Raw genomic sequence first — 26,830 nt, 5'->3', positions numbered from 1 at the left:
ATCAAACATGCCGCCACCTTAAGAAAAACCTGCTTACCAGCTGGCAAGCAAAGTCGGGCAGATGGCTTATACCCAGCCAGGGCCTTTGCTTGTACAGAAGATCAGCTGATGGGCTAAAAGCTGGATGGTTAATGGATGCTCAGAACCCTCCTGACATCGTACGACCTTGGTCAGAGCCCCGGGACCGCCCAATCTCCCCCAACACCGCACCGGCAAAAATCACGAGAGTGAGTTCTGCGGATTTATGTTCTTAAATACCTAGCGTGTCTGCTATGCTTTTAGAAGGCTATTCGTATCCTCTGATAGAAATAAAGTTGCCCTCTGAAACCGCATCTTCCTCGTCGAGTCTGAGCAAAGTTCATTCTCTGATTCGGATTCATCCGAATCCTCTTCTTGTTCTGTCTGTTCCCTGTTACCTGAAGGAACGCATATCCAGTGGTAGACGGGGTATTGGTCTGACTGACGCTTGATGGCGCTTCTAACTTTTTAATAGCTGACCGTCATAGTGCTCTGTATTTCTTTCTTGAAAGAGCTGAGCAGATCTTTCAGATATCCTTGCGATTCTTTGCCCACCATTTTGTCTATACATTTTTGATATAGGGGTTTTTTCCCCCCATTCTGGGGAAAACCGGTGGCTGCACGAAGAACATGTTTTGTTGCTTTCCACTTCCCTTTCCTCAGGGGTCTTCGCCTGAAATCAAGCACAAAAAAGGTCCCCGTGAGGTAGGCGGGTAAAGGCTGCCTGTAAGTAGGCAGTTTTACAGTAAGGTTAAGACAGAGGAGACTCTGGAGTATTCTGGCTTACCTTGGAGCTGTCCTGGCTTGCAGGATCTGCAGGGCAGGGTGGAGAAGCGTCAGACATGGTCAGCCACCAGGATCCTCTGCTTAGAGGGGCCTTTTTAACTGCTTCCTGCTTATGCTCCGGCCCCACCCCCAGCTGACCCTGTGCAGGTTGGTGGATATACCTGCACATGCCGCTGCAATTGGTATCCTCCCTTTTGGGTCCAATAGGGAGGGGGACTCTGCTGCAGTATGCATTTATATTGATATATTTGCTTTTGTTAAAAATCCTTTTTTTTTTTTTAATTCTCGCCCCCGGAAGTGATGTAACCGTAGCCCATTCTGAGTTCCTGGAAGCAGGCTCCAGGAAAATGGCCGCTAACCCGGAAGTGTCTCCAGGCGCCATCTTGGTACACCCCACCGGGCCTCCATGAGGAGAGGCTCGTTTTGCGGTGTGTACACGATGCCAATCGTGGTGAAAACACCGGCGATCAAGCGGGCGGCGGGTGCGGACATCATGGGGGTAGGAGAGGAACAAAAAATAAGCCGTGAGGCACCCACCTGTCTGGCGCGGCAGCAGCAGTAATCAGGGGGTGAGGCATCCATGCACCCACACCGCTGTACGCTCTTCATGTCTGGGAGTATGTTTCCAGAATTTGCACATGGAGTTCCCTGGTGAAAAACTGCGGCAGGTCCCTTGAGCAGCGGCATGGGGGAAATGTCAGCACATTATTGCAGCTTGGGGGGATGATTGCAGACCCCTCTGTAGGGGTGAAATCTCAGGCAGAGCAATACTGCTCAAATATGCTGCCCCTGCTCGCCCTTCCAAGGTCCGCAGGGCTGGATGGGATGCTGGCAGGGAGTCTCCTGCAACTAGCACAGAGACTGAAGTAAAATAACAAACGTTTCTTTTGCAGCTCCTGTGGGCCCGGAGGAAACAAACAACTGAGGCACGCAGGTAAGACTGCGAAATTTATAATGGTGGACTAATGTGAGCATGGGGGCATCCGCCCCAAAAAGGTAGAGCAAATCGCTCCTCCGCCCCTAAGCTTCGGCATATATGCTTTTTTTTTTTTTTTTTTTTTTTTTTAACTGTGGTGGTGAAATCACCTCCGACAGCGCTGGAGTCACGGCTTTATGTATCGTGGAAGCAAATGCTGTCAAGATAAATAAATCCGCTCTGCAGCTGAATGGCGTACCTGAAAACAAAAAAATGGTTAACAATAAAACACAGTAAACAGTAAAGTATAAAAAAATTGCATACCTGAAAAGCAAACATGATAAAACATAACAACAAAATATTGCAGAATAGAATACAGTAAAAAAGAGCAGAACAATAGAGAGAGAATAGAGAGAACAATAAAACAACAATTATTTGTTTTTTTATTTTATTGTTTTTTTTTTTTTTTTACACTTTTTTTTGTAACTGTAACTTTTGTAACTGTAACCGGTTCCAGGTTCGAGTCTCTCAAAATGCGATGGCATCTTGGGAGACCCTGTGAAAGTGTGCCTAGTCTGTGCAGTACCCTACGCTAATACTCCACTAGTGTATGGTAGCGTTCAAAACATTCACCAATGCAATGACCAGGATTTGTCAGGACAGGAGGGACAATAATAGCGGATGTCACGCCTATATCCGCGCTTGCTGCAGACATGACATCTTTTTTTGGGGGGTTCGTTGGGTAGGGGTACTCGGGAGGACATAAAGAAAATGCCTTTCATGCAGCCGGCTTACTGCATTTGGTTGGGGAAGTTGAGGTGGAGCACCGTCTGGAAACAGAAGGGCTCTGATGAGCTCTTCCTGGAATTTAAGGAAGGAGCCAGTCCGTCCTGAAGCTCTGTATAGCACATGAGCGTTCAGCAAAGCCAATTGAAATAAATAAACAGACACTTTCTTGTACCAGCGTCTGGCCTTACGGGCAATTAGGTACGGCGCCAACAACTGGTCATTGAGGTCCACCCTCCCATATTTTGGTTATATTCGTGGACACAGAGGGGTTTCGCCACACCACCAGTCACCGTAGTAATTTGGACCGTCGTGTCTGCACGAAGGGAGGTAAGAACGAAAACATTCTTATTATCCCTCCACTTCATAGCAAGCAAGTTATTACACTTGAAGCAGGCTCTCTCCCCCAGCCTAAGATGGGAATCTACAAGCCGCTGGGGAAAGCCCCAGCGATTAGGTCGCACGGTGCCACATGCTCCAATCTGATGATCAAACAAGTGACTAAAAAGTGGCACGCTCGTGTAATAATTGTCCACGTACAAGTGGTACCCCTTTCCGAATAAGGGTGATACCAAGTCCCACACAATCTTGCCAGCGCTTCCTATGTAGTCAGGGCAGTTTGTCGGCTCTATGTGACCATCTTTGCCCTCGTAAACCATAAAACTACATGTATAGCCTGTGGCCCTGTCACAGAGCTTATACATCTTGACCCCGTCTCTGGCACGCTTGCTGGGAAGGTACTGTTTGAATGACAAGCAGCCAGAAAACGTAATCAGGGACTCATCAACGCAGACAACTTGATGGGGAGTAAACAAGTCTGCAAAACATTGAAGTTAGTTTACGAGGGGCCAAATTTTGTAGAGCCGATCATATCCAGGGTCTCCACGAGGACGACTGATTTCCTTGTCATTGAAGTGCATGAACGGCAAGATCTGCTCGTATTGTGCCCTGGTCATGGAGGCAAAGAACAAGGGCATATGGTGAATTGGGTCAGTAGACCAATATGACCGCAACTCACGCTTTTTAGTTATGCCCATGTTGAGGGAAAGGCCCAGAAAGAGCTTAAATTCGGAACCCGTAATTGGTCTCCAATCTCTGGTAAGGGAGGACTGGGGAATAGTGGCGATGTGTTGACCAGCGTACAAATTGCTTTGGTCCACAATAGATCTATAGAGATCTTCGGTGAAAAACAGCAAATAAAAATCAAGTGACATAAAATCAACTGTTTCGCCCTAAATGCTGGGTTGGCCAGTGAATGGAGGAAGTACGGGTGCTGCAGAAGTGGTGGGTTCCCGATTAGGATTGGCGAATGCAGCAGGAAGGGCACTATGGGCACGATGGGCCTGTGTTCGTCTTCTTGGTGGCAGCGGGACACTACTTGTGCTTGCCACCTCACCAGCTTGAACTGCACTTATGGGACTCGCCACGTCACCACGTGATACTGCAGTGCTGGATTGACTACGACGGTGTACTAGGCCACTGGTGCTTGCCAGTTCACTGGAAGGAATAGCGGCGCTAGTACTGCTCTTCTCCATATGAGGGACCTGCAGTTCTTCCACATCAATGACAGAAGAAGAAATTCGGGGTCTGGTACGCCTGACCTTGGCAGGGACCACAACGCTGTCATCAAAGCCATCTGTCATGGAGCCGCTGTCCTCTTCAGGCTCAGAATACGATCCTGTATCAGACAGATGAGCGACTTCCTCTTCACTATCTGTCATGCTCAGAAACGTGTAGGCCGTCACTAGTGTTATCTTCGATTTGCCATTTTGGCCTCTAAATTTAGTGGTACACTAGTGAGACTCGCAGGTAAAAAAAAAGCTCCTGACTGCTAACGACTGTATCAAAACGCTACCAAAAAAAAAAAAAAAAAAACTGTTAGCGATCACAGGGATCAGGCCTGACTCTGCCAACGCTGCAGTTATGTGTGTTTAGTGTTTTGTAAGGCCCCTTTCACACTGGGGCGGTGGGGGCGTCGGTGGTACAACAGCGCTATTTTTAACGCTGCTGTACCGTCGTTCTTGCAACTGTATTCGGCCGCTAGCGGTGCGGTTTTAACCCCCGCTGGCGGCCGAAAAAGGGTAAAATCCCTCGTACAGCGCGGCTATAGCCGCGGTATTGCCGCGCTGTCCCATTGATTTCAATGGGCAGGAGCGGTTTAGGAGCGGTGAATACACCGCTCCTTCACCGATCCAAAGAAGCGGTTTGCAGGACTTTTTTTCACCGTCCTGCCAGCGCACCGCTTCAGTGTGAAAGCCCTCGGGCTTTCACACTGAACAAACAGCAGAGGGTGTTTAGGGGCGGTTTGCAGGCGGTATTTTTAGCGCAATACCGCCTGCAAACCGCCCCAGTGTGAAAGGGGCCTAAGTGATCGATCAATACTGCACTTGGGTGGGCTGGGCGGAGGGGCAAAACGCAGGTGCTAGCGGGTATCTGGACTGATCCCACTAACACTGCGTTTTTGGGAACCCTAAACTGCTGGGGACGCTAGTATAGATCTGATCAGATATTATACCACTAAGGGAGGTGTATGCTGTGTGCGTGGGTGTTAGCGGTACTGGCACTAACCTGACACTGCCTGGGGCGACACAGACCCCATCTGACCCTAAAACCTAACTTGTATCACCCGCCGGGTGATCAGGGGGGTTAAAACTTTATTAGGTAATAAATGCGTGTGCCCTGACACTATAAAAAATAAACCAGCGTCACCCGTAACAGTTATATGGTGATCTCTGGTGAAAGGGTTAACTAGGGGGCAATCAGGGGGTTAAAACCTTTACTAGGTAGTATATGGGGGTCCCTGACACTATAAAACGCTGACGGCGAACCTAAATACTTACCTCCCTAACTAGTGTTAGTGTAGTGTTGTGCAGACTTACTTGATGTCTTCTTTCCTCGGCGCCAGAGCAATAAGACCGACACGAGGAGAGATGACATCACTTCCTCTGCCGCTGTTTACATTATAGCAGCAGAGGAAGATTGTCATTCGTTGGGAGCGATCGCGAGGGGGTGGCCACGAATGAGCGGCCTCCCCCTGAGCACGCATCACTCCCCTAACAATGCCGACCGCCTCGGGCACCGGGGGGGGGGGGCGCGATGCCTGCGGGAGGCTAATCACGTATCAGATACGTGATTTTGCCTTCCCGTGCCATTCTGCCGCAGTATATCTGCGTTAGGCGGTCGGCAAGTGGCTAAATATCTATACTCAGGGGTAAATATAAATAACCAACTGTATGGTTAGGGAGTAAAATCTTTAATCCATTCTGAGAATAACGGACAGAAGAGATATACTGTATATACTATTAGAGATTGAATCTAGTAAATATCATAAGACTCAGATTAAATTTTTTTACTAAAAAGAAAAAAAAAAAAAAAAAAAAAAGTTAAACTGTTTTGCAGATTTTCAAACAGAACTGTAATATATTATATGCTGACCATACAAAAACAATGTCTTCCTTCAAAAAAAAAAAAAAAAAAAATTCATTTTAACCACTTGCCTACTGGGCACTTAAACCCCCCCTCCTGCCCAGACCAATTTTCAGCGCTCTCACACTTTGAATGTCAATTACTCAATCATGTAATACTGTACCCAAATGAATTTTTTGTCCTTTTTTCATACAAATAGAGCTTTCTTTTGGTGGTATTTGATCACCTCTGGGTTTTTTATTTTTTGCGCTATAAACTACATAGTTACATAGTAGGTGAGGTTGAAAAAAGACACAAGTCCATCAAGTCCAACCTATGTGTGTGATTATGTGTCAGTATTACATTGTATATCCCTGTATGTTGCGGTCATTCAGGTGATTATCTAATAGTTTCTTGAAGCTATCAATGCTCCCCGCTGAGACCACCGCCTGTGGAAGAGAATATCACATCCTTGCCGCTCTTACAGTAAAGAACCCTCTACGTAGTTTAAGGTTAAACCTCTTTTTTTCTAATTGTAATGAGTAGCCACGAGTCTTATTAAACTCTTCTGCAAAAAAGTTTTATCCCTATTGTGGGGTCACCAGTACAGTATTTGTAAATTGAAATCATATCCCCTCTCAAGCGTCTCTTCTCCAGAGAGAATAAGTTCAGTGCTTGCAACCTTTCCTCATAACTAAGATCCTCCAGACCCTTTATTAGCTTTGTTGCCCTTCTTTGTACTTGCTCCATTTCCAGTACGTCCTTTCTGAGGACTGGTGCCCAGAACTGGACCACATACTCCAGGTGCGGCTGGACCAGAGCCTTGTAGAGTGGGAGAATTATCGTTTTCTCTCTTGCGTTGATCCCCCTTTTAAAGCATGCCAATATTCTGTTTGCTTTATTAGCAGCAGCTTGGCATTGCATGCCATTTCTGAGCCTATCATCTACTAGGACCCCCAGGTCCTTTTCCATCCTAGATTCCCCCAGAGGTTCTCTCCCCAGTGTATAAGTTGCATTCATATTTTTGCCACCCAAATGCATTATTTTACATTTTTCCTGCGGAGAAGTTATTGCCCTGCTTAGCTTAGTATGGTCTGCAAATACAGAGATTGAACTGTTTATCCCATCCTCCAGGTCGTTTATAAACAAATTAAATAGGATTGGTCCCAGCACAGAACCCTGGGGAACCCCACTACCCACCCCTGACCATTCTGAGTACTCCCCATTTATCACCACCCTCTGAACTCGCCCTTGTAGCCAGTTTTCAATCCATGTACTCACCCTATGGTCCATGCCAACGGACCTTATTTTGTACAGTAAACGTTTATGGGGAACTGTGTCAAATGCTTTTGCAAAATCCAGATACACCACGTCTACGGGCCTTCCTTTATCTAGATGGCAACTCACCTCCTCATAGAAGGTTAATAGATTGGTTTGGCAAGAACGATTCTTCATGAATCCATGCTGATTACTGCTAATGATATCGTTCTTATTACGAAAATCTTGTATATAGTCCCTTATCATCCCCTCCAAGAGTTTACATACTATTGATGTTAGGCTAACTGGTCTGTAATTCCCAGGGATGTATTTTGGGCCCTTTTTAAATATTGGTGCTACACTGGCTTTTCTCCAATCAGCTGGTACCATTCCAGTCAATAGACTGTCTGTAAAAATTAGGAACAATGGTCTGGCAATCACTTGACGGAGTTCCCTAAGTACCCTCGGATGCAAGCCATCTGGTCCCGGTGATTTATTAATGTTAAGTTTCTCAAGTCTAATTTTAATTCTGTCCTCTGTTAACCATGGGAGGTGCTTCCTGTTACTAAAGCCCCCCCCCCCGATTCACTCGTGAAGACTGAGGAGAAGAATAAATTCAATACCTTCGCCATCTCCCCATCTTTTGTAACCAGATGTCCTTCCTCATTCTTTATGGGGCCAATATGGTCTGTCCTCCCTTTTTTACTGTTTACATACTTAAAGAATTTCTTGGGATTTTTTTTGCTCTCCTCCGCTATGTGTCTTTCATGTTCTATCTTAACCGTCCTAATTGCACCCTTACATTTCTTGTTGCATTCTTTATAAAGTCTGAATGCTGAGGATGATCCCTCAACCTTGTATTTTTTGAAGGCCTTCTCCTTTGCTTTTATATGCATCTTTACATTGGAGTTAAGCCATCCAGGATTTTTGTTCGCTCTTTTAAATTTATTACCCAATGGGATACATTGGCTAATGCCCTTATTTAATATGCTCTTAAAGCAAACCCATCTCTCCTCCGTATTCTTTGTTCCTAATATTTTATCCCAATTTATGCCTTTTAGCAAGGTTTGTAGTTTAGGGAAGTTGGCTCTTTTGAAATTCAGTGTCTTTGTGTTCCCTTCATGTTTCCCATTTGTGTGATTTATACTGAAACTAATTGACCTGTGATCGCTGTTACCTAAATTGCCCCGTATTTCCACATCCGTGATCAGGTCTGTATTATTGGTAATCAGTAGATCCAGTAATGTTTAATTTCTAGTTGGTACGTCTACCATCTGACCCATAAAATTGTCCTGCAAGACATTAAGGAACTGGCGAGCCTTAAATGAATGCGCGGTTCCCTCCGCCCAGTCTATGTCTGGATAATTAAAATCCCCCATTATGATAACACTTCCCATCCTTGCTGCTAATCCAATTTGTGATAGAAGATCCTTCTCCACTTCCTCCCTCGGGTTAGGGGGCCTATAGCATACTTCCAGTATTATTTTCCCCTTAGCTTCGATCCCTTTGTAGCTCTACCCATAAGGATTCCACCTCCTCTCTAGCTCCCTCAGTGATGTCATCTCTCACATTTGCTTGTACATTATTCTTGATATATAGGCATACCCCTCCCCCTTTTTTACCCTCTCTATCCTTGCGGTATAGGGTATACCCTTGAATGTTTGCCAGCCAATCATGAGAGCTGTTGAACCAGGTCTCTGAAATTCCCACAAAATCCAAATCCTCCTTGTACAACAGTATCTCTAGTTCACCCATCTTGTCCGCCATGCTCCTGGCATTGGTGAACATGCCACATAGTTTAGACCGGTCGCATATTGTCCTCTTATTGGGTGTTTCGAGATTGCAACTAGGACTTGCTACTATACTCACCTTGTGTTTTTGTGCTTTGGTTAACCCACCACTAATGCCCCCCAATACTACCCTCTGGAATATCTTCCGCGCTGGCTATCTCTGTCTCTGGACCCCCCCCCCCCCCCCCCCCCCATCGCCTAGTTTAAAAACCCCTCTAACTTTTTTGGCCATCTTCATTTCCAACAGATCTGCACCCTCCTCATTTAGGTGCAGTCCGTCCCTTCTATAGTACCGGTTACCGACTGAGAAGTTGGACCAGTCCTCCAGGAACCCAAACCCCTCCTTACTACACCAGCTCTTCAGCCACTTGTTTACTTCCCTAATCTCCCTCTGCCTTTCTGGTGTGGCTCGATGTACCGGTAGTATTCCTGAGAATACTACCTTGGAGGTCCTTTTCCTCAATTTAGCTCCCAAGTCCCTAAAATCGTTCTTTAGGACACTCCATCTGCCTCTGACTTTGTCATTGGTGCCAACGTGCACCATGACAGCCGGGTCTTCCCCAACCCCTCCCAGTAATCTGTCCACAAGATCCGCAATGTGCCGAACCCGAGCGCCCGGTAGACAACATACTGTTCGGCGCTTCAGGTCTTGGTTACAGATTGCCCTCTCTGTCCTAAGAATTGAGTCCCCTACCACCAGAATCTGTCTTTCCTTTCCCTTTGCTGCCCCCCCACTCTCACTGGAGGAGTTCTTCCCCTGGCAGCTAGGAGAGTCCCTCAGCTCCAGCAGTGCTGGTCCCTGACTGGTTTCACCAATGTCACTCAATGGAGCGTACTTATTGGGATGCTCCAGTCCTGGATCGGCCTCCCTGGCACTTCCCCCTCTACCCCTCCTGACTGTCACCCATCTACTCTTTGCTAGTGATAAAATTGATGATAAAAATTGTGATAAAATTTTGCAAATTATTAATTTTTCTTCATAAATTTTGGCCACAATATATACTGCTACATATCTTTGTGAAAGTTAGAGAGACTACAAGCTATGGTGCAAATCATAAAAAAATTGATCACATCTGATGTACTGGTGGCCTATCTCATTTCTTGCGACCCGAACAAGCCAGGAAAGTACAAATACCCCCCAAATGACCCCTTTTTTGAAAGTAGACATTCCAAGGTATTTAGTAAGATGCATGGTGAGGTTTTTGATGTTGTCATTTTTTCCCACAATTCTTTGCAAAATGAAGATCCCCCCACACACACACACAAAATTGTCATTGTAATAGGTTATTTCTCTCACATGGCATGTGTATTCCACAAATAACTACTCCTTCGGAGTATGGGGATACCACATGTGTGGGACTTTTTCACAGCCTGGCCCAATATGCAGGGAGCGCCATCAGGTGTTCAAGGAGCATAAATTGCACATCTAACTTGTTGACTACCTATTACACTTTTGAAGGCCCTGGAGCACCAGGACAATGACACGTGACACTGATGTGGCACTGATGACAGATGGCACTGACAGGGGACAGTGGGGACAGGGGACAGATGACACTGACTTGACTTTTTTTTTCCGTTTTTTTTTTTTTTTTTTCTTCTTCTTCTGGCTCACCGCTGCAGCGGTTCGCTTTCCCTCCTCACATGCTGTCTCTGTGTGAGGAGGGAGAGCTGGCGATGAGAGATGATCTCATATGTTTACATATGAGATCATCTCTCATTGGCACCGCCAATCGCACTGTAAACGGCCGCTGTGATTGACGCGCATCGCGGAAGTAAACAGCAGGACGTCCAGGGATGGCCACCCGGCAGGTAGCGTCCGCGCTGCAGCCGTCTGTCGGCTATAGCGCGGGCGCGAAGTGGTTAATAACGTTCGTTCGATTTTCTAATCATTAGTGGGGTCAAATCGATGTTTGTTTTCAACCACAGTGATGGGAAAATTTAGAAATAATAGAAAACTTCTTGGTCAAAGGAATTTTCAGACAGTGTATGTGGTTTTCGTTCAGAAATTACATTCATTTTAAAACAGAATGTTAAAAACAAGTGAAAATTTCAAACAACATTCTTTCATTCAGCGAATATACAAGATTTTTTATCTGAATATTCTCGTCTGAAAATTAATCCGTGTGGCCAGTATAAGGCTCGGCACACACCTTTGCAGTTTGATTTTGATCTGTTTCTGCAGTGCGTTTTGTTTTTTTGCGCACATGATTTTGCTGTGATTTACATTTTTTTATGCCTTTTTTTTTTTGGCCAATTTGTTGTTGGGCAGATTAAAAAAAAAACCCACAAGTTGCTGCAAAAAACGCACTACATGCTTTTCTGCAGCTTCCCCATTGAAATATATTGAACCAAAAAAAAAAGCACAGTTTTTGCATTGAAAAAAGTCCCTGACCCTTTCCAAATACGCAGCAGCTGAAAAAAAGCATCGATGTGAATGGTAAATGATTTGTAGTGCGTTTCTGCAAAAAGTACCAAAAAACACATTAGGTATGTACCAGGCCTAAGACGTTTAACATAATGGGGTTAAAAAAAATAAACTAGCCCTTTATAGTACAAAAAGAGCAAATAATCGCTACTGTAAGGGGTTCATTTTTTATTTTGCAACAGGGAAAGTAATATTTACAGTAGCAATTATTTGCTCTTTGTACTCTAAAGGGTTAATTTTAGTTTTTTTAACCCCATTAATCGATTATGTAAATAGTAATCGATTAATTGTTTTAGAGATAGAGATATTTATTTATTTTCCTAATAAAAATCTGACTATGGTCTGTTAAACCGGTGTGAGTCCAGTAGGGGGCAGCTCTCACCTGCTTCATGACGCACCATGGGCTCCTGGCTCCGATCTCTCAGCACAGAGCACAGTACGGGAAGCGCGCTCCGGTCCCTCATCTGCCCCAAGCAGTAAGCTAGCTCATGCTTCAGTAACGCGGACTGATCGCTGAACCCACGGCCGATCCACTCCACAGCATTCAGGCCACCTATATTGCGAAGGGTGAACAGCGCCCGAAACCGCACTGGCAGGGGGCGACTTGTGTCCACCAACACCCGACCCACGCTGTCAATGTCTGCCTTACTGGGTGCCATGTTACAGGAAGAGCGGCGGGTGGGTGACGCTACGTTCAGAAGAGGCGGCGTTCTGTCAAAATCTCCAACTTATATAAAACTACAGTCGCTTGTACTGCGCATGCGCGAGCCTTGAAGGGCTTTCTTCTGCACGTCGGATTGCAACGTAAAACTAAAGCCATCAACTCCTCTTGCGGCCGCACCGCGCCTGCGCGGTCTTCGTGTAACATACGAAAATCATTCCATCAAATTCTCCAACTGTTATGGCAGCAAAAATACAGAGTTTATCATACGAAATTCAAAGCAATGAACTGGGAAGATAATGTATAATGTATTTGCAGAACTATGTTAAAGTGGAGTTCCACCCACTTTTACAACTCTTTAGCATCCCTCACTAAACTGTGCACTGTAAACAAATTGGATATTTTTTTATTTTTTTTCTCAGCACCTACTGTATATCTGCTGTATTCATTTTTCACTTCCTCCTCTGGCCGCGGCCCATCGCATTATTTCCTGTTTGCAATGCCTTCTGGGAAGGGGCGGCAACTTCCTCTGACACTGCCGTTGCTATGGAAACCTGACCTGAAACCTATTACACTGCTTGTGCTGCACTGAGCATGTGCGAGATCTGCAAGGGATGAGATCCAGGAGGAAATACAGTCTGGCTTCAGATGCCCACACTTAAGATGGCCACGGCCTGCTGGAAGTTTATAAAATAACAAACTACTGCTATAAACTAACAAAACAGACCTTAGTTTACTGACTAACTTTACTAGAATACATTAAGCTTGTGTATTATAGGGGTATTTTTATTTAAAAAGTATCATTTTGGCCGGAACACCACTTTAACACTCGCATACATATCCACACATTGTTCCGTACATTATCTTGCCAGTTCAGGGAATGTGAGTCTTCTCGCGAAATCTGAACGTAAGATTGTCACATAAAAGGCATCAAATAGACCAACTGCTCTCATCGCCGCAGCGCTCCTGAGGCATCAAATAGACCAACTAATCTCTCACCGCCGCAGCACGCCTGAGGCATCAAATAGACCAACTGCTCTCACCGCCGCAGCGGGCCAGAGGCATCAAATAGACCAACTGCTCTCTCACCGCCACAGCGCGCCTGAGGCATCAAATAGACCAACTGCTCTCACCACCGCAGCACGCCTGAGGCATCAAATAGACCAACTGCTCTCTCACCACCGCAGCGGGCCAGAGGCCTCAAATAGACCAACTGCTCTCTCACCGCCGCAGCGCACCTGAGGCATCAAATAGACCAACTGCTCTCTCACCGCCGCAGCAGGCCTGAGGCATCAAATAGACCAACTGCTCTCTCACCGCCGCAGCGCACCTGCGTGTCCTGCATATCACACACTAAAAGAATGCCATCAAATACTCCAACTGCTGTGTTTTTTCTTCACTCTCCATCTATCTCCTTTGCTTTAAGTGTGAAAGAGACAATCGGAAGATCACACAGGGGATGTCAGTCTTTCCGTACAGGCGCACTGCTGCGATTTCAGTTGGAGTATTTGATAGGATTCTTTTAGCCTGTGATACGAAGGCCACGCAGGTGCGCTGCGGCGATGAGAGCAGTTGGTGTATTTGATGGCTTTTACGTGACAATCTGACGTGCAGAACAAACTCCTTCTTGTGCATGAGCTCGTGCATGGCTATGACGCAATTGGAGTTCTTGACAGGTTGCAGATTTTGGTAGAACACCGGTGTTCGAAAAAAATACTCCACTTGCGAAGCCTCGACCACGTCACTTCCGTTGAGGCTACGTCAGAAAACAGCTGTTTGCGCAGCTTCACCACGAATGCGCATAATGTTTTTTCAGGTCCAGAAAAATTATAGACTCGAGCAGCATGCCAGCTGATATATGACATCAGCGGGAGCACTGCGTCCAGTCCCGCCCTCGCCACTAACACACTCCTAGGCTGCTCTGGAGAGGGGGCGGGCGCCGTGCATAGCCATGTATGTGTCTCTGGAGCTCGGGTTGACAGTGCCAGTGCGGGGAGGGGGGGGCCTGAAAAGCTGTCAGAATGTTGATCCCTGTGCCCAAGAGCTTGTAATCTATGACAATGAACTACAGTTTAGTTGCTAATATAAGAACAGCCGTGTCTATTCTGATCTCTGTCACTCTTTGTTATTTTGAAAAGTGTCCTGTAGATAGAGCATGTCAAGCCGTAGCTGTGCTCCCTGGGGATATGCTGATCGCCCATCCGTGCCGTTGCTGGAGGGAGCCCAGGCGACCATGAATGAGGGACATGCAGACTTGGTCATGGTGAGTGAGACCATCCAATACCCCCCACATCATCTCCCCTGGGGACGGGGACCCCTTCTCCCCTGGGGACAGGCATCTTATCTCCCCTGGGGACAGGGACACCCATTTTACCTGGGGACAGGGACACCCTATCTCCCCTGAGGACAGGGACCCCATCTCCCATGGGGACAAGAACCCTGTCTCCCCTGGGGACAAGGACCCTATCTCCCCTGGGGACAAGGACCCCCATCCCTTCTGGGAACAGGTACCCTATCTCCCCTGGGAATAGGGAAACTAATCTCACCTGGGGACAGGGACCCCCATCTCCCCTGGGAACAGGGACCCTATCCCCCCTGGGAACAGGGACACCAATCTCACCTGGGGACAGGGACCCCCATCTCCCCTGGGAACAGGGACACCCATCTCCCCTGGGGACAAGGACCCTATCTCCCCTGGCAACGGGGACTACATCTCACCTAGGGACCCCATCTTCCCTGGGGACCAGGACCCCACCTCCCCTATGAACAGGAACCTGATCACCCTGAGTGTGCCAAGCTCACTGCCCAGCCTGATCACCCTGAGTGTGCCAACCTCACCGCCCTGCCTGCCATGTGTCCTGTGTGAGGGCCTGTCAGGGCTGGGCTTAGCCCTTCCTTCTCTGAGCTGGCCGCTCAGCTGTCGGCTAATTGCCAGCTCCTTTCTCTCCACAGTGACTCAGCTTTTGATGATCTGCTCGTCAGACCTGGCTACTTAGGGTCCTTTCACACGGGACGGATCCGTGATGATCTGCCCCGTGAACATCCGCTTGCTCAGCGGGGATCGCTCAGTGGATCGCCACTGAGCAGACAGATGACAGGTCCATCGCTGCACACTGTGCAGCGACGGACCTGTCAGAGCGCCGCTCTCCCCTATGGGGGATCGGATGATGACGGACCGTAGAGTCCGTCGCCACCCAATCCAATAACAGATGGAAAAGTAGGTTTTTCCTCCGTTACACTTTTTCGGATCGGAGCGGGTCGGATGTCAGCGGACATGTCACCGCTGACATCCGACGCTCCATAGAGGTCTATGGAGGGTCCGTTCAGGTCCGCCTAATAAACTGACAGGCGGACCTGAACGGATCGTTCATGTGAAAGAGGCCTTGAAGCCGTCCAGCTGACTTCATCTCTGCCTTCGCCTTTGGTCGCATCACAAGAAACCATCGCCTTTAAAGTCTGGCTTTGCTGACATCCCTTCTGGCTCCTTATCCTGCTTGCTGTTCCTCTACTTGGATCCCTGACTTCTGGCCTGGCTGATTACCCGATCTGGTTACTGAACTCTGGCTTGGCTGATTACCCGATCTGGTTACTGAACTCTGGCTTGGCTGACTACCCGATCCGGTTACTGGACTCTGGTTATGCGCTGACTACGCTTACTCTATTTACCTTTTTATTTTTATTAATAAACAAGTATGATTTTACTGTACTTCTGTCTCTGTCTGGTTCATGGTTTCTGACAGGGCTCTCCTGTGACAGCTCTTACCAGGACTTCACCCCACTGTGTGCTCCCCCTACATGGATACATGGGTTAGATTAGAAGGGATGGAGGCCCAGAAACATGTACAGAGTACACAGGGGAAACATGGGTTAGATTAAAAGGGATGGAGGCCCAGAGACACGTCCAGAGTACACAGAGGATGCATGGGATAAATTAGAAGGGATGGAGGCCCAGAAACATGTCCAGAGTACACAAAGGATACATGGGATAGATTAGAAGGGATGGAGGCCCAGAGACACGTCTAAAGTACACAGGGGAAACATGGGTTAGATTAGAAGGGATGGAGGCCTGGACTGGACGCAGTGCTCCCGTTGATGTCATATATCAGCTGGCATCCTGCTTGAGTCTATAATTTTTCTGGACCCGAAAAAACATTATGCGCATGCGCGGTGAAGCCGCGCAAACAGCTGTTTTCTGACATAGCCTCAACGGAAGTGATGTAGTCAAGGTGTGAACAGCTGTTTTCTGACGTAGCCTCAACGGAAGTGACACGGTCGAGGCTTCGCATAAGGCAAGGCTTTTTTGCGAACACCGGTGTTCTGCCGAAATCTGCAACCTGTTAAAAACTCCAACCGCATCATAGGTGGGTATATTGGCCATGTACGAGTGGGTGCACAAGAAGGAGTTTGTTGTGCACGTCAGATTGTCACGTAAAAGGCATCAAATACACCAACTGCTGTTGCAGCAGTGCGCCTGCGCGGGATGTCTGATCTTCCGATCGTCTCTTTCACGCATAAAGCAAAGGAGATAGATGGAGAGTGAAGAAAAACACAGCAGTTGGAGTATTTGATGGCATTCTTTTAGTGTGTGAATTGCAGGACACGCAGGCGCGCTGCGGCGGTGAGAGAGCAGTTGGTCTATTTGATGCCTCAGGCTCGCTGTGGCGGTGAGAGCAGTTGGTCTATTTGATGCCTCAGGCGCGCTGCGGCGGTGAGAGAGCAGTTGGTCTATTTGATGCCTCAGGCTCGCTGCGGCGGTGAGAGCAGTTGGTCTATTTGATGCCTCAGGCGCGCTGCAGCGGTGATAGCAGTTGGTCTATTTGATGCCTCAGTCGCGCTGCGGCGGTGAGAGCAGTTGGTCTATTTGATGCCTTTTACATGACAATCTTACGTTCAGATTGTGTGAGAAGACTCGCATCCCTGAACTGGCAAAATAATGTACAGAACAATGTGAGGATATGCATGCGAGTGTGAACATAGTTCTGCAAATACATTGTTCCGTGCATTATCTTGCCAGTTCATCATGTTCATTGCTTTGAATCTCGTATGATAAAACTCTGTACTTTTGCTTAACTGTCCATGTATCTCCTTTGGTTTATGTGTGTGAGATGGTCAGAAGATGTGACAGGGGATGTTAGTGTTCCCGTGCATGCGCACTGCTGCCATAACAGTTGGAGAATTTGATGGAATGATTTTCGTGTGTTACACGAAGACAGCGCAAGCGCGGTGCAGCGGCGGCATGAGGAGTTGGTGTAATTGATGGCTTTTACGTTGCAATCCGACGTGCAGAAGAAAGCCCTTCTTGTGCCCGCGCTCACACATGTGCAGTACAAGCGGTTGGAGTTTTTGATAGGTTGGAGATTATGATAAAACAGCGGGGCTAGAGAAGACGTTGTGCATACAGGTTGGGACAGCTGTACGCCTGTGGTAATGCATACGTTTAGTTTTAAATACCTCAGCTCTGGAAGGTTTTACCTCCTTCATGACCAGGCCATTTTATTGCTATTTAGTACTGCGCTACTTTAACTGGTAATTGCGTAGTCATGCAATGCTGTACCCAAATGAAATGTATATCATTTATTTTCACACAAATGGAGCTTTCTTTTCCTGGTATTTGGTCACCACTGGGTTTCTTATTATATAAACGAAAAAAGACTGAAAACAATATTTTTTAATTTCTTCTTTAACCACTTCAGCCCCGGAAGGATTTGCCCCCTTAATGAGCAGGCCATTTTTTGCGATACGGCACTGCGTCGGTTTAACTGACAATTTCACGGCCGTGCGACGTTGTACCCAAACAAAATTGATGTCCTTTTTTCCCCCAAAAAGATATAAAAAAAACACATTTCTTCCTCTGTTTAGGCCGATATATATTCTTCTACATATTTTCGGTAAAAAAATCGCAATAATCGTATATTGATTGGTTTGCGTAAAAGTTATAACGTCTACAAAATAGGGGATATATTTATGGCATTTTTATTATTTTTTTTTTTTTTTTACTAGTAATGGCGGTGATTTGCAGGCAGATCGGACACTTTTGACACTTTTTTGGGACCATTGACATTTAAACAGCGATCAGAGCTAAAAATAGCCACTGATTACTGTATAAATGTCACTGACAGGGAAGGGGTTAACACTAGGGGGTGATGAAGGGGTTAAATGTGTGTCCTAGGGAGTGTTTCTAACTGTGGGGGGATGGGACTGCCTGGAGGAGGAGATATATCGCTGTTCATAACCAGTATGAACAGCAGATCTGTCTTCTCTCTCCTGACAGAACGGAGATCTGTCTGCTTACATTGACAGATCTCCATTCAGTGTCTCTCAGGAGCAATCGCGGGTGCCGGGCATGCGCATCAACTCCGTCGTCGCGCTCACGCTCCCTAGTGGTCATAAAGTGGTTGATGTACAGCTACGGCGATTTGCCCAGGGGAGCCAACCTGCTGCAGTATAACTGCGGCGGCTGGTCCTTAAGTGGTTATACGTCACGCCGATATACGTCGGCAAGGTCGCCATTTCTTCCCGGGCGATGAGAGGTGAGAGGTGAGGGGGAGGCCATCCAGTCGTGGCCACCCCCTCCCGATCGCTCCCGGCGAATGAAAAGCTTCCTTTCCCTCTGTAATGTAAACAGAGGGAGAGGAAGTGATGTCATCCCTCCTCGAGCCGGTCTTTTCGATCCGGCACCGAGGAGAGAAGACATCCAAGTAAGTGCACCAACACTACACTAACAGTAGAACACGCCAGGCACACTTTTCACTCCCCATCACCCCCCTGTACCCCCTGTCACACTGACACCAATAGCAGTTTTTCTTTTTTTTGCATTGGTGTCAGTTTGTGACAGTTATAAGTGTTAGGGCAGTTAGGTTAGCCCCCTTTAGGTCTAGGGTACCCCCCTTTAGATCCAGGGTACCCCCCTAACCCCCCCTAATAAAGGTTAACCCCTTGATAACCCCCCGTCGCCAGTGTCGCTAAGCGATCTGATTGCTGTATTAGTGACACAGGTGACGCTAGTTAGAGGTAAGTATATAGGTTCGCTGTCAGTGTTTTATAGTGACAGGGACCCCCATATACTACCTAATAAAGGTTTTAACCCCCTGATTACCCCCTAGTTAACCCTTTCACCAGCGATCACCGTATTAGTGTTACGGGTGACGCTGGTTAGTTAGTTTGTTTATTATAGTTTATTACAGTTTTAGGGCACCCGCCATTTATTACCTTATAAAGGTTTAACCCCCTAATTGCCCGGCGGTGATATAAGTTAAGTTTTTAGGGTCAGATAAGGTCTGCGTCGCCCCAGGCAGCGTCAGGTTAGCGCCAGTACCGCTAACACCCACACACGCAGCATACACCTCCCTTAGTGCTATAGTATCTGAGCGGATCGATATCTGATCCGTTCAGATCTATACTAGCATCCCCAGCAGTTTAGGGTTCCCATAAACACAGTGTTAGCGGGATCAGCCCAGATACCTGCTAGCACCTGCGTTTTGCCCCTCGGCCCAGCCCTGCCCAAGTGCAGTATCGATCGATCACTGACCCTTACAAAACACTAAGCACACATAACTGCAGCGTTCGCAGAGTCAGGCCTGATCCCTGCGATCGCTAACAGTTTTTCGGTAGCATTTTGATACAGTCGCTGACAGTCAGGAGCTTTTTTGCCTGTGAGTCTCACTAGTACCCCTAAATTTAGAGCCCAAAATGGCAAATCGAAGGTACACTAGTAAAGAGGCCTACACGTTTCTGAGCATGACAAATATTCAAGAGGAAGTCACGCATCTGTCAGATTCAGGCTCAGAATACGATCCTGTAGAGGACAGTGGCTCGATGACAGATAGCTCTGACGACGGAGTTGTGGTCCCTGCCAAGGTCAGGTGTACCAGACCCCAATCTTCTTCTTCTGTCTTTGAAGTGCAAGAACCGCAGGGCTCTCGTATAGAGCAGAGAAGTACTAGTGCCGCTATTTCTTCTGGTGAACTGGCAAGCACCAGCGGCCTAGTACACCCTGGTCGTATATCCAGCACTGCAGTAACACTTGGTGACGTGGTGATTCCCATAAGTGCAGTTCAAGCTGGCGAGGTGGCAAGCACAAGTAGTGTCCCGCTGCCACCAAGAAGACAAAGACAGGCCCGTCGTGCCCATAGTGCCCTTCCTGCTGCATTCGCCAATCCGAATTGGGAACCCACCACTTCTGCAGCAACCGTACTTCCCCCATTCACTGGCCAACCCGGAATTCAGGTGGAAACAGTTGATTTTACACCACTGGATTTTTATTCGCTGTTTTTCACTGTTTTTCGCTGTTTTTCACCAAAGATCTCTATAGATCTATTGTGGACCAAAGCAATTTATACGCTAATCCCCAGTCCTCCCTTGCCAGAGATTGGAGACCAATTACGGTCTCCGAATTTAAGATCTTTCTGGGCCTTTCCCTCAACATGGGCTTGAATAAAAAGAGCAAGTTGCGGTCATATTGGTCCACTGACCCAATTTACCATGCGCCCGTGTTCTCTGCCTCCATGGCCTGGGCACGATACGAGCAGATTTTGCGGTTCATGCACTTCAATGACAATGAACTCTGTCGTCCTCGTGGAGACCCTGGATACGATCGGCTCTACAAAATTCGGCCCCTCGTAAACCACTTCAACCAACGTTTTGCAGACTTGTTTACTCCCCATCAAGTTGTCTGCGTTAATGAGTCCCTGATTAAATTTTCTGGCCGCTTGTCATTCAAACAGTACCTTCCCAGCAAGCGTGCCAGATACGGGGTCAAGATGTATAAGCTCTGTGACAGGGCCACAGGCTATACATGTAGTTTTATGGTTTACGAGGGCAAAGATAGTCACGTAGAGCCGACAAACTGCCCTGACTACATAGGAAGCGCTGGCAAGATAGTGTGGGACTTGGTGTCACCCTTATTCAGAAAGGGGTACCACTTGTACGTGGACAATTATTACACAAGCGTGCCACTTTTTAGTCACTTGTTTGATCAGCAGATTGGAGCATGTGGCACTGTGCGACCTAATCGCCGGGGCTTTCCCCAGCGGCTTGTAGATTCCCGTCTTAGGCTGGGGGAGAGAGCCTGCTTGAAGTGTAATAACTTGCTCGCTATGAAGTGGAGGGATAAGAAGAATGTTTTCGTTCTCACCTCCCTTCATGCAGACACGACGACCCAAATTACTACGGTGACTGGTGTTGTGGAGAAAGCCCTCTGTGTCCATGAATATAACCAAAATATGGGGAGGACCTCAACGACCAGTTGTTGGCACTGTACCTAGTTGCCCGTAAGGCCAGACGCTGGTACAAAAAAGTGTCTGTTTATTTATTTCAATTGGCTTTGCTGAATGCTTATGTACTATACAGAGCTTCAGGACAGGCTGGATCCTTCCTTAAATTCCAGGAAGAGATCGTCAGAGCCCTTCTGTATCCAGATGGTGCTCCACCTCACCATCCCCAACCAAATGCAGTAAGCCGGCTGCATGAGAGGCATTTTCCTTATGCCCTCCCGAGTACCCCTACCCAAAAAGCCCCCCAAAAAAGATGTCGTGTCTGCAGCAAGCGCGGATTTAGACATGACACCCGGTGTTATTGTCCCTCCTGTCCTGGAAATCCTGGTCTTTGCATGGGTGAATGTTTTGAACGCTACCATTCACTAGTTGAGTATTAGTGTAGGGTACAGCACTGCACAGACTAGGACACACTTTCACAGGGTCTCCCAAGATGCCATTGCATTTTGAGAGACCCAAACCTGGTACCAGTTACAAAAGTTAAAAGTTACTAAAAAAAGTGTAAAAAATAAATAAATAAATAAATAAAAACACAAAAAAAATATAAAATTAAAAAAAAACAAAAATAGTTGTCGTTTTATTGTTCTCTCTCTCTCTATTCTCTCTCTATTGTTCTGCTCTTTTTTACTGTATTCTATTCTGCAATGTTTTATTGTTATTATGTTTTACCATGTTTGCTTTTCAGATATGCAATTTTTTTATACTTTACTGTTTACAGTGTTTTGGTGATAACCATCTTATTGTTTTCAGGTACGCCATTCAGCTGCAGAGCGGATTTATTTATCTTGACACAACAGCGTTTGCTCCCACGATACATAAAGCCGTGACTCCAGCGCTGTCAGAGGTGATTTCACCACCACAGTTACATACTTCAGCATATATGCCGAAGCGTGGAGGCAGCAGTGGGTGGAGGAGCGATTTGCTCCTGCCTTTTGTGGGAGGATGCCCCCATGCTTCGGCATATATATATTTTAGGCACAGGTTGCGTTAAATGTTTTATTTTTTACTGTTTTTTTTTGTATTTGCTTTGCAGGTATGGTAAGTCTTACTGTTATACTGTAATGTTACTTTGTTTTATTGTTAACCATCATTTGCTTAGCAGGTACGCCATTCAGTTGCAGCGTGGATTTATTTATTTTGACAGCAACAGCGTTTGCTCCCACGATATATAAAGCCGTGACTCCAGCGCTGTCGGAGGTGATTTCACCACCACAGTTACATACTTCAGCATATATGCCGAAGCGTGGGGGCAGCAGTGGGTGGAGGAGCGATTTGCTCCTGCCTTTTGCGGGAGGATGCCCCCATGCTTCGGCATATATAAATGGTGCATGTATGCCCATCATTAGAAGTGGGTGGATGAAGGGAGGTATTCTAATGGTGGGCATACCCACCGATCAATATCTTTTTTTCGTTTCAGCCCACAGGCTGCATGAAAAAAAAGTTTACAATATATGCCCAACAAGGACCAGCAACGTAATGGTATGTTGCTGGACTTTGAGTGGTTATACCAGAATGATGCCTGCAGGTTTAGGTATCATCTTGGTATCATTCTTTTCAGCCAGCGGCCGGCTTTCATGTAAAAGCAATCCTAACGGCTAATTAGCCTCTAGACTGCTTTTACAAGCAGTGGGAGGGAATGACCCCCACCGTCTTCCATGTTTTTCTCTGGCTCTCCTGTCCCAACAGGGAACCTGAAAATGCAGCCGGTGATTCAGCCAGCTGACCATAGAGCTGATCAGAGACCAGAATGGCTCCAAACATCTCTATGGCCTAAGAATCCGGAAGCTACGAGCATTTCATGACTTAGATTTCGCCGGATGTAAACAGCGCCATTGGGAAATTGGGAAAGCATTTTATCACACCGATCTTGGTGTGGTCAGATGCTTTGAGGGCAGAGGAGAGATCTAGGGTCTAATAGACCCCAATTTTTTGAAAAAAGAGTACCTGTCACTACCTATTGCTATCATAGGGGATATTTACATTCCCTGAGATAACAATAAAAATGATTAAAAAACATAAAAATGAAAGGAACAGTTTAAAAATAAGATAAAAAATCAAAAAAATAATAAAGAAAAGAAAAAAAAAAAAAAAAAAAAGCACCCCTGTCCTCCCCCCCCTGCTCTTGCGCAAAGGCGAATGCAAGCGTCGGTCTGGCGTCAAATGTAAACAGCAATTGCACCATGCATGTGAGGTATCACCACCATCACCAGATCGAGGGCAGTAATTTTAGCAGTAGACCTCCTCTGTAAATCTAAAGTGGTAACCTGTAAAGGCTTTTAAAGATGTATTTAGTTTGTCGCCACTGCACGTTTGTGCGCAATTTTAAAGCATGTTATGTTTGGTATCCATGTACTCGGCCTAAGATCATCTTTTCTATTTCATCAAACATTTGGGCAATATAGTGTGTTTTAGTGCATTAAAATTTAAAAAAGTGTGTTTTTTCCCCCAAAAATGCGTTTGAAAAATCGCTGTGTGAAAAGAAAAAATGAAACACCCACCATTTTAATCTGTAGGGCATTTGCTTTAAAAAAATATATAATGTTTGGGGGTTCAAAGTAATTTTCTTGCAAAAAAAAATAATTTTTTCATGTAAACAAAAAGTGTCAGAAAGGGCTTTGTCTTCAAGTGGTTAGAAAAGTGGGTGATGTGTGACATAAGCTTCTAAATGTTGTGCATAAAATGCCAGGACAGTTCAAAACCCCCCAAATGACCCCATTTTGGAAAGTAGACACCCCAAGCTATTTGCTGAGAGGCATGTCGAGTCCATGGAATATTTTATATTGTGACACAAGTTGCGGGAAAAAGACAAATTTTTTTTTTCTTATGCACAAAGTTGTCACTAAATGATATATTGCTCAAACATGCCATGGGGATATGTGAAATCACACCCCAAAATAAATTCTGTTGCTTCTCCTGAGTACGGGGATACCACATGTGTGAGACTTTTGGGAGCCTAGCCGCAAATGGGACCCCGAAAACCAAGCACCGCCTTCAGGCTTTCTAAGGGCGTAAATTTTTTATTTCACTCTTCACTGCCTATCACAGTTTCGGAGGCCATGGAATGCCCAGATGGCACAACCCCCCCCCCCCCCAAATGACCCCATTTTGGAAAATAGACACCCCAAACTATTTGCTGAGAGGTATAGTGAGTATTTTGCAGACCTCACTTTTTGTCACAAACTTTTGAAAATTGAAAAAAGAAAAAAAAAAAAAATTTTTCTTGTCTTTCTTCATTTTCAAAAACAAATGAGAGCTGCAAAATACTCACCATGCCTCTCAGCAAATAGCTTGGGGTGTCTACTTTCCAAAATGGGGTCATTTTGGGGGGTTTTGTGCTATCTTGGCATTTTATGGCCTTCGAAACTGTGATAGGTAGTGAGGAGTGGAATCAAAAATTTACGCCCTTAGAAATCCTGAAGGCGGTGATTGGATTTCGGGGCCCCGTATGAAGCTAGGCTCCCAAAAAGTCCCACACATGTGGTATCCCCGTACTCAGGAGAAGCAGCAGAATATATTTTGGGGTGTAATTCCACATATGCCCATGGCATGTTTGAGCAATATATCATTTAATGACAACTTTGTGCAAAAAAAAAAAAAAAATGTGTCACTTTCCCGCAACTTGTGTCAAAATATAAAATATTCCATGGACTCAACATGCCTCTCAGCAAATAGCTTGGGGTGTCTACTTTCCAAAATGGGGTCATTTGGGGGGGTTTGTGCCATCTTGGCATTTTATGGCCTTCAAAACTGTGATAGGTAATGAGGAGTGAAATCAAAAATGTATGCCCTTAGAAATCCTGAAGGCGGTGCTTGGTTTTCGGGGCCCCGTACGCGGCTAGTCTCCCAAAAAGTCCTAAACATGTGGTATCCCCGTACTCAGGAGAAGCAGCAGAATGTATTTTGGGGTGTAATTCCACATATGCCCATGGCATGTTTGAGCAATATATCATTTAGTGACAACTTTGTAAAAAAAAAAAAAAGTGTTACTTTCCCGCAACTTGTGTCAAAATATAAAATATTCCATGGACTCAACATGCCTCTCAGCAAATAGCTTGGGGTGTCTACTTTCCAAAATGAGGTCATTTGGGGGGTTTTGTGCTATCTTGGCATTTTATGGCCTTCGAATCTGTGATAGGTAGTGAGGAGTGAAATCAAAAATTTACGCCCTTAGAAATCCTGAAGGCGGTGATTGGATTTCGGGGGCCCCGTATGAAGCTCGGCTCCCAAAAAGTCCCACACATGTGGTATCCCCGTACTCAGGAGAAGCAGCAGAATATATTTTGGGGTGTAATTCCACATATGCCCATGGCATGTTTGAGCAATATATCATTTAATGACAACTTTGTGCAAAAAAAAAAAAATTTGTCACTTTCCCGCAACTTGTGTCAAAATATAAAATATTCCATGGACTCAACATGCCTCTCAGCAAATAGCTTGGGGTGTCTACTTTCCAAAATGAGGTCATTTGGGGGGTTTTGTGCTATCTTGGCATTTTATGGCCTTCAAAACTGTGATAGGTAGTGAGGAGTGAAATCAAAAATTTACGCCCTTAGAAATCATGAAGGAGGTGCTTGGTTTTCGGGGCCCCGTACGCGGTTAGGCTCCCATAAAGTCCCACACATGTGGTATCCCCATACTCAGTAGAAGCAGCTAAATGTATTTCGGGGTGCAATTCCACATATGCCCATGGCCTGTGTGAGCAATATATTATTTAGTGACAACTTTGTGCAAAAAAAAAAAAAAATTGTCACTTTCCCGCAACTTGGGTCAAAAAATGAAATATTCCATGGACTCAACATGCCTCTCAGCAAATAGCTTGGGGTGTCTACTTTCCAAAATGGGGTCATTTGGGGGAGTTTTGTGCCATCCGGGCATTTTATGGCCTTCAAAACTGTGATAGGTAGTGAGGAGTGAAATCAAAAATTTATGCCCTTAGAAATCCTGAAGGCAGTGATTGGTTTTCGGGGCCCCGTACGCGGCTAGGCTCCCAAAAAGTCCCACACATGTGGTATCCCCGTACTCAGGAGAAGCAGCTGAATGTATTTTGGGGTGCAATTCCACATAGGCCCGTGGCCTGTGTGAGCAATATATCATTTAGTGACAACTTTTTGTAAATATTTTTTTTTTTGTCATTATTCAATCACTTGGGACAAAAAAAAAAAATATTCAATGGGTTCAACATGCCTCTCAGCAATTTCATTGGGGTGTCTACTTTCCAAAATGGGGTCATTTGGGGGGGTTTTGTACTGCCCTGCCATTTTAGCACCTAAAGAAATGACATAGGCAGTCATAAACTAAAAGCAGTCATAAACTAAAAGTGTAAATTCCAGAAAATGTACCCTAGTTTGTAGACGCTATAACTTTTGCGCAAACCAATAAATATACGCTTATTGACATTTTTTTTTACCAAAGACATGTGGCCGAATACATTTTGGCCTAAATGTATGACTAAAATTGAGTTTATTGGATTTTTTTTATAACAAAAAGTAGAAAATATCATTTTTTTTCAAAATT

The 26,830-nt window shown here is 45.9% G+C and overlaps 1 protein-coding gene across 1 annotated transcript in view; it reads right to left on the bottom strand.

Moving 5' to 3' along the window:
• The window catches only part of DOHH (deoxyhypusine hydroxylase), a 54,408-nt gene extending 42,260 nt beyond the window's left edge, over positions 1–12,148 (bottom strand). The window contains exon 1 of the mRNA XM_073595282.1: positions 11,766–12,148. Within this exon, the coding sequence (XP_073451383.1) occupies positions 11,766–12,042 (277 nt within the window). The 5' untranslated portion in view covers positions 12,043–12,148. The remainder of the gene's footprint in view (positions 1–11,765) is intronic.
• Between the last annotated feature and the right edge of the window lie 14,682 nt (positions 12,149–26,830).

The sequence above is a fragment of the Aquarana catesbeiana genome, linkage group LG01, assembly GCF_042186555.1.
Source record: "Aquarana catesbeiana isolate 2022-GZ linkage group LG01, ASM4218655v1, whole genome shotgun sequence".
In the NCBI taxonomy this organism is placed as follows: Eukaryota; Metazoa; Chordata; class Amphibia; order Anura; family Ranidae; genus Aquarana; species Aquarana catesbeiana.
The sequence above is the reverse complement of the archived record's forward strand: the minus strand, read 5'-3'. Positions and strand labels throughout refer to the sequence as shown.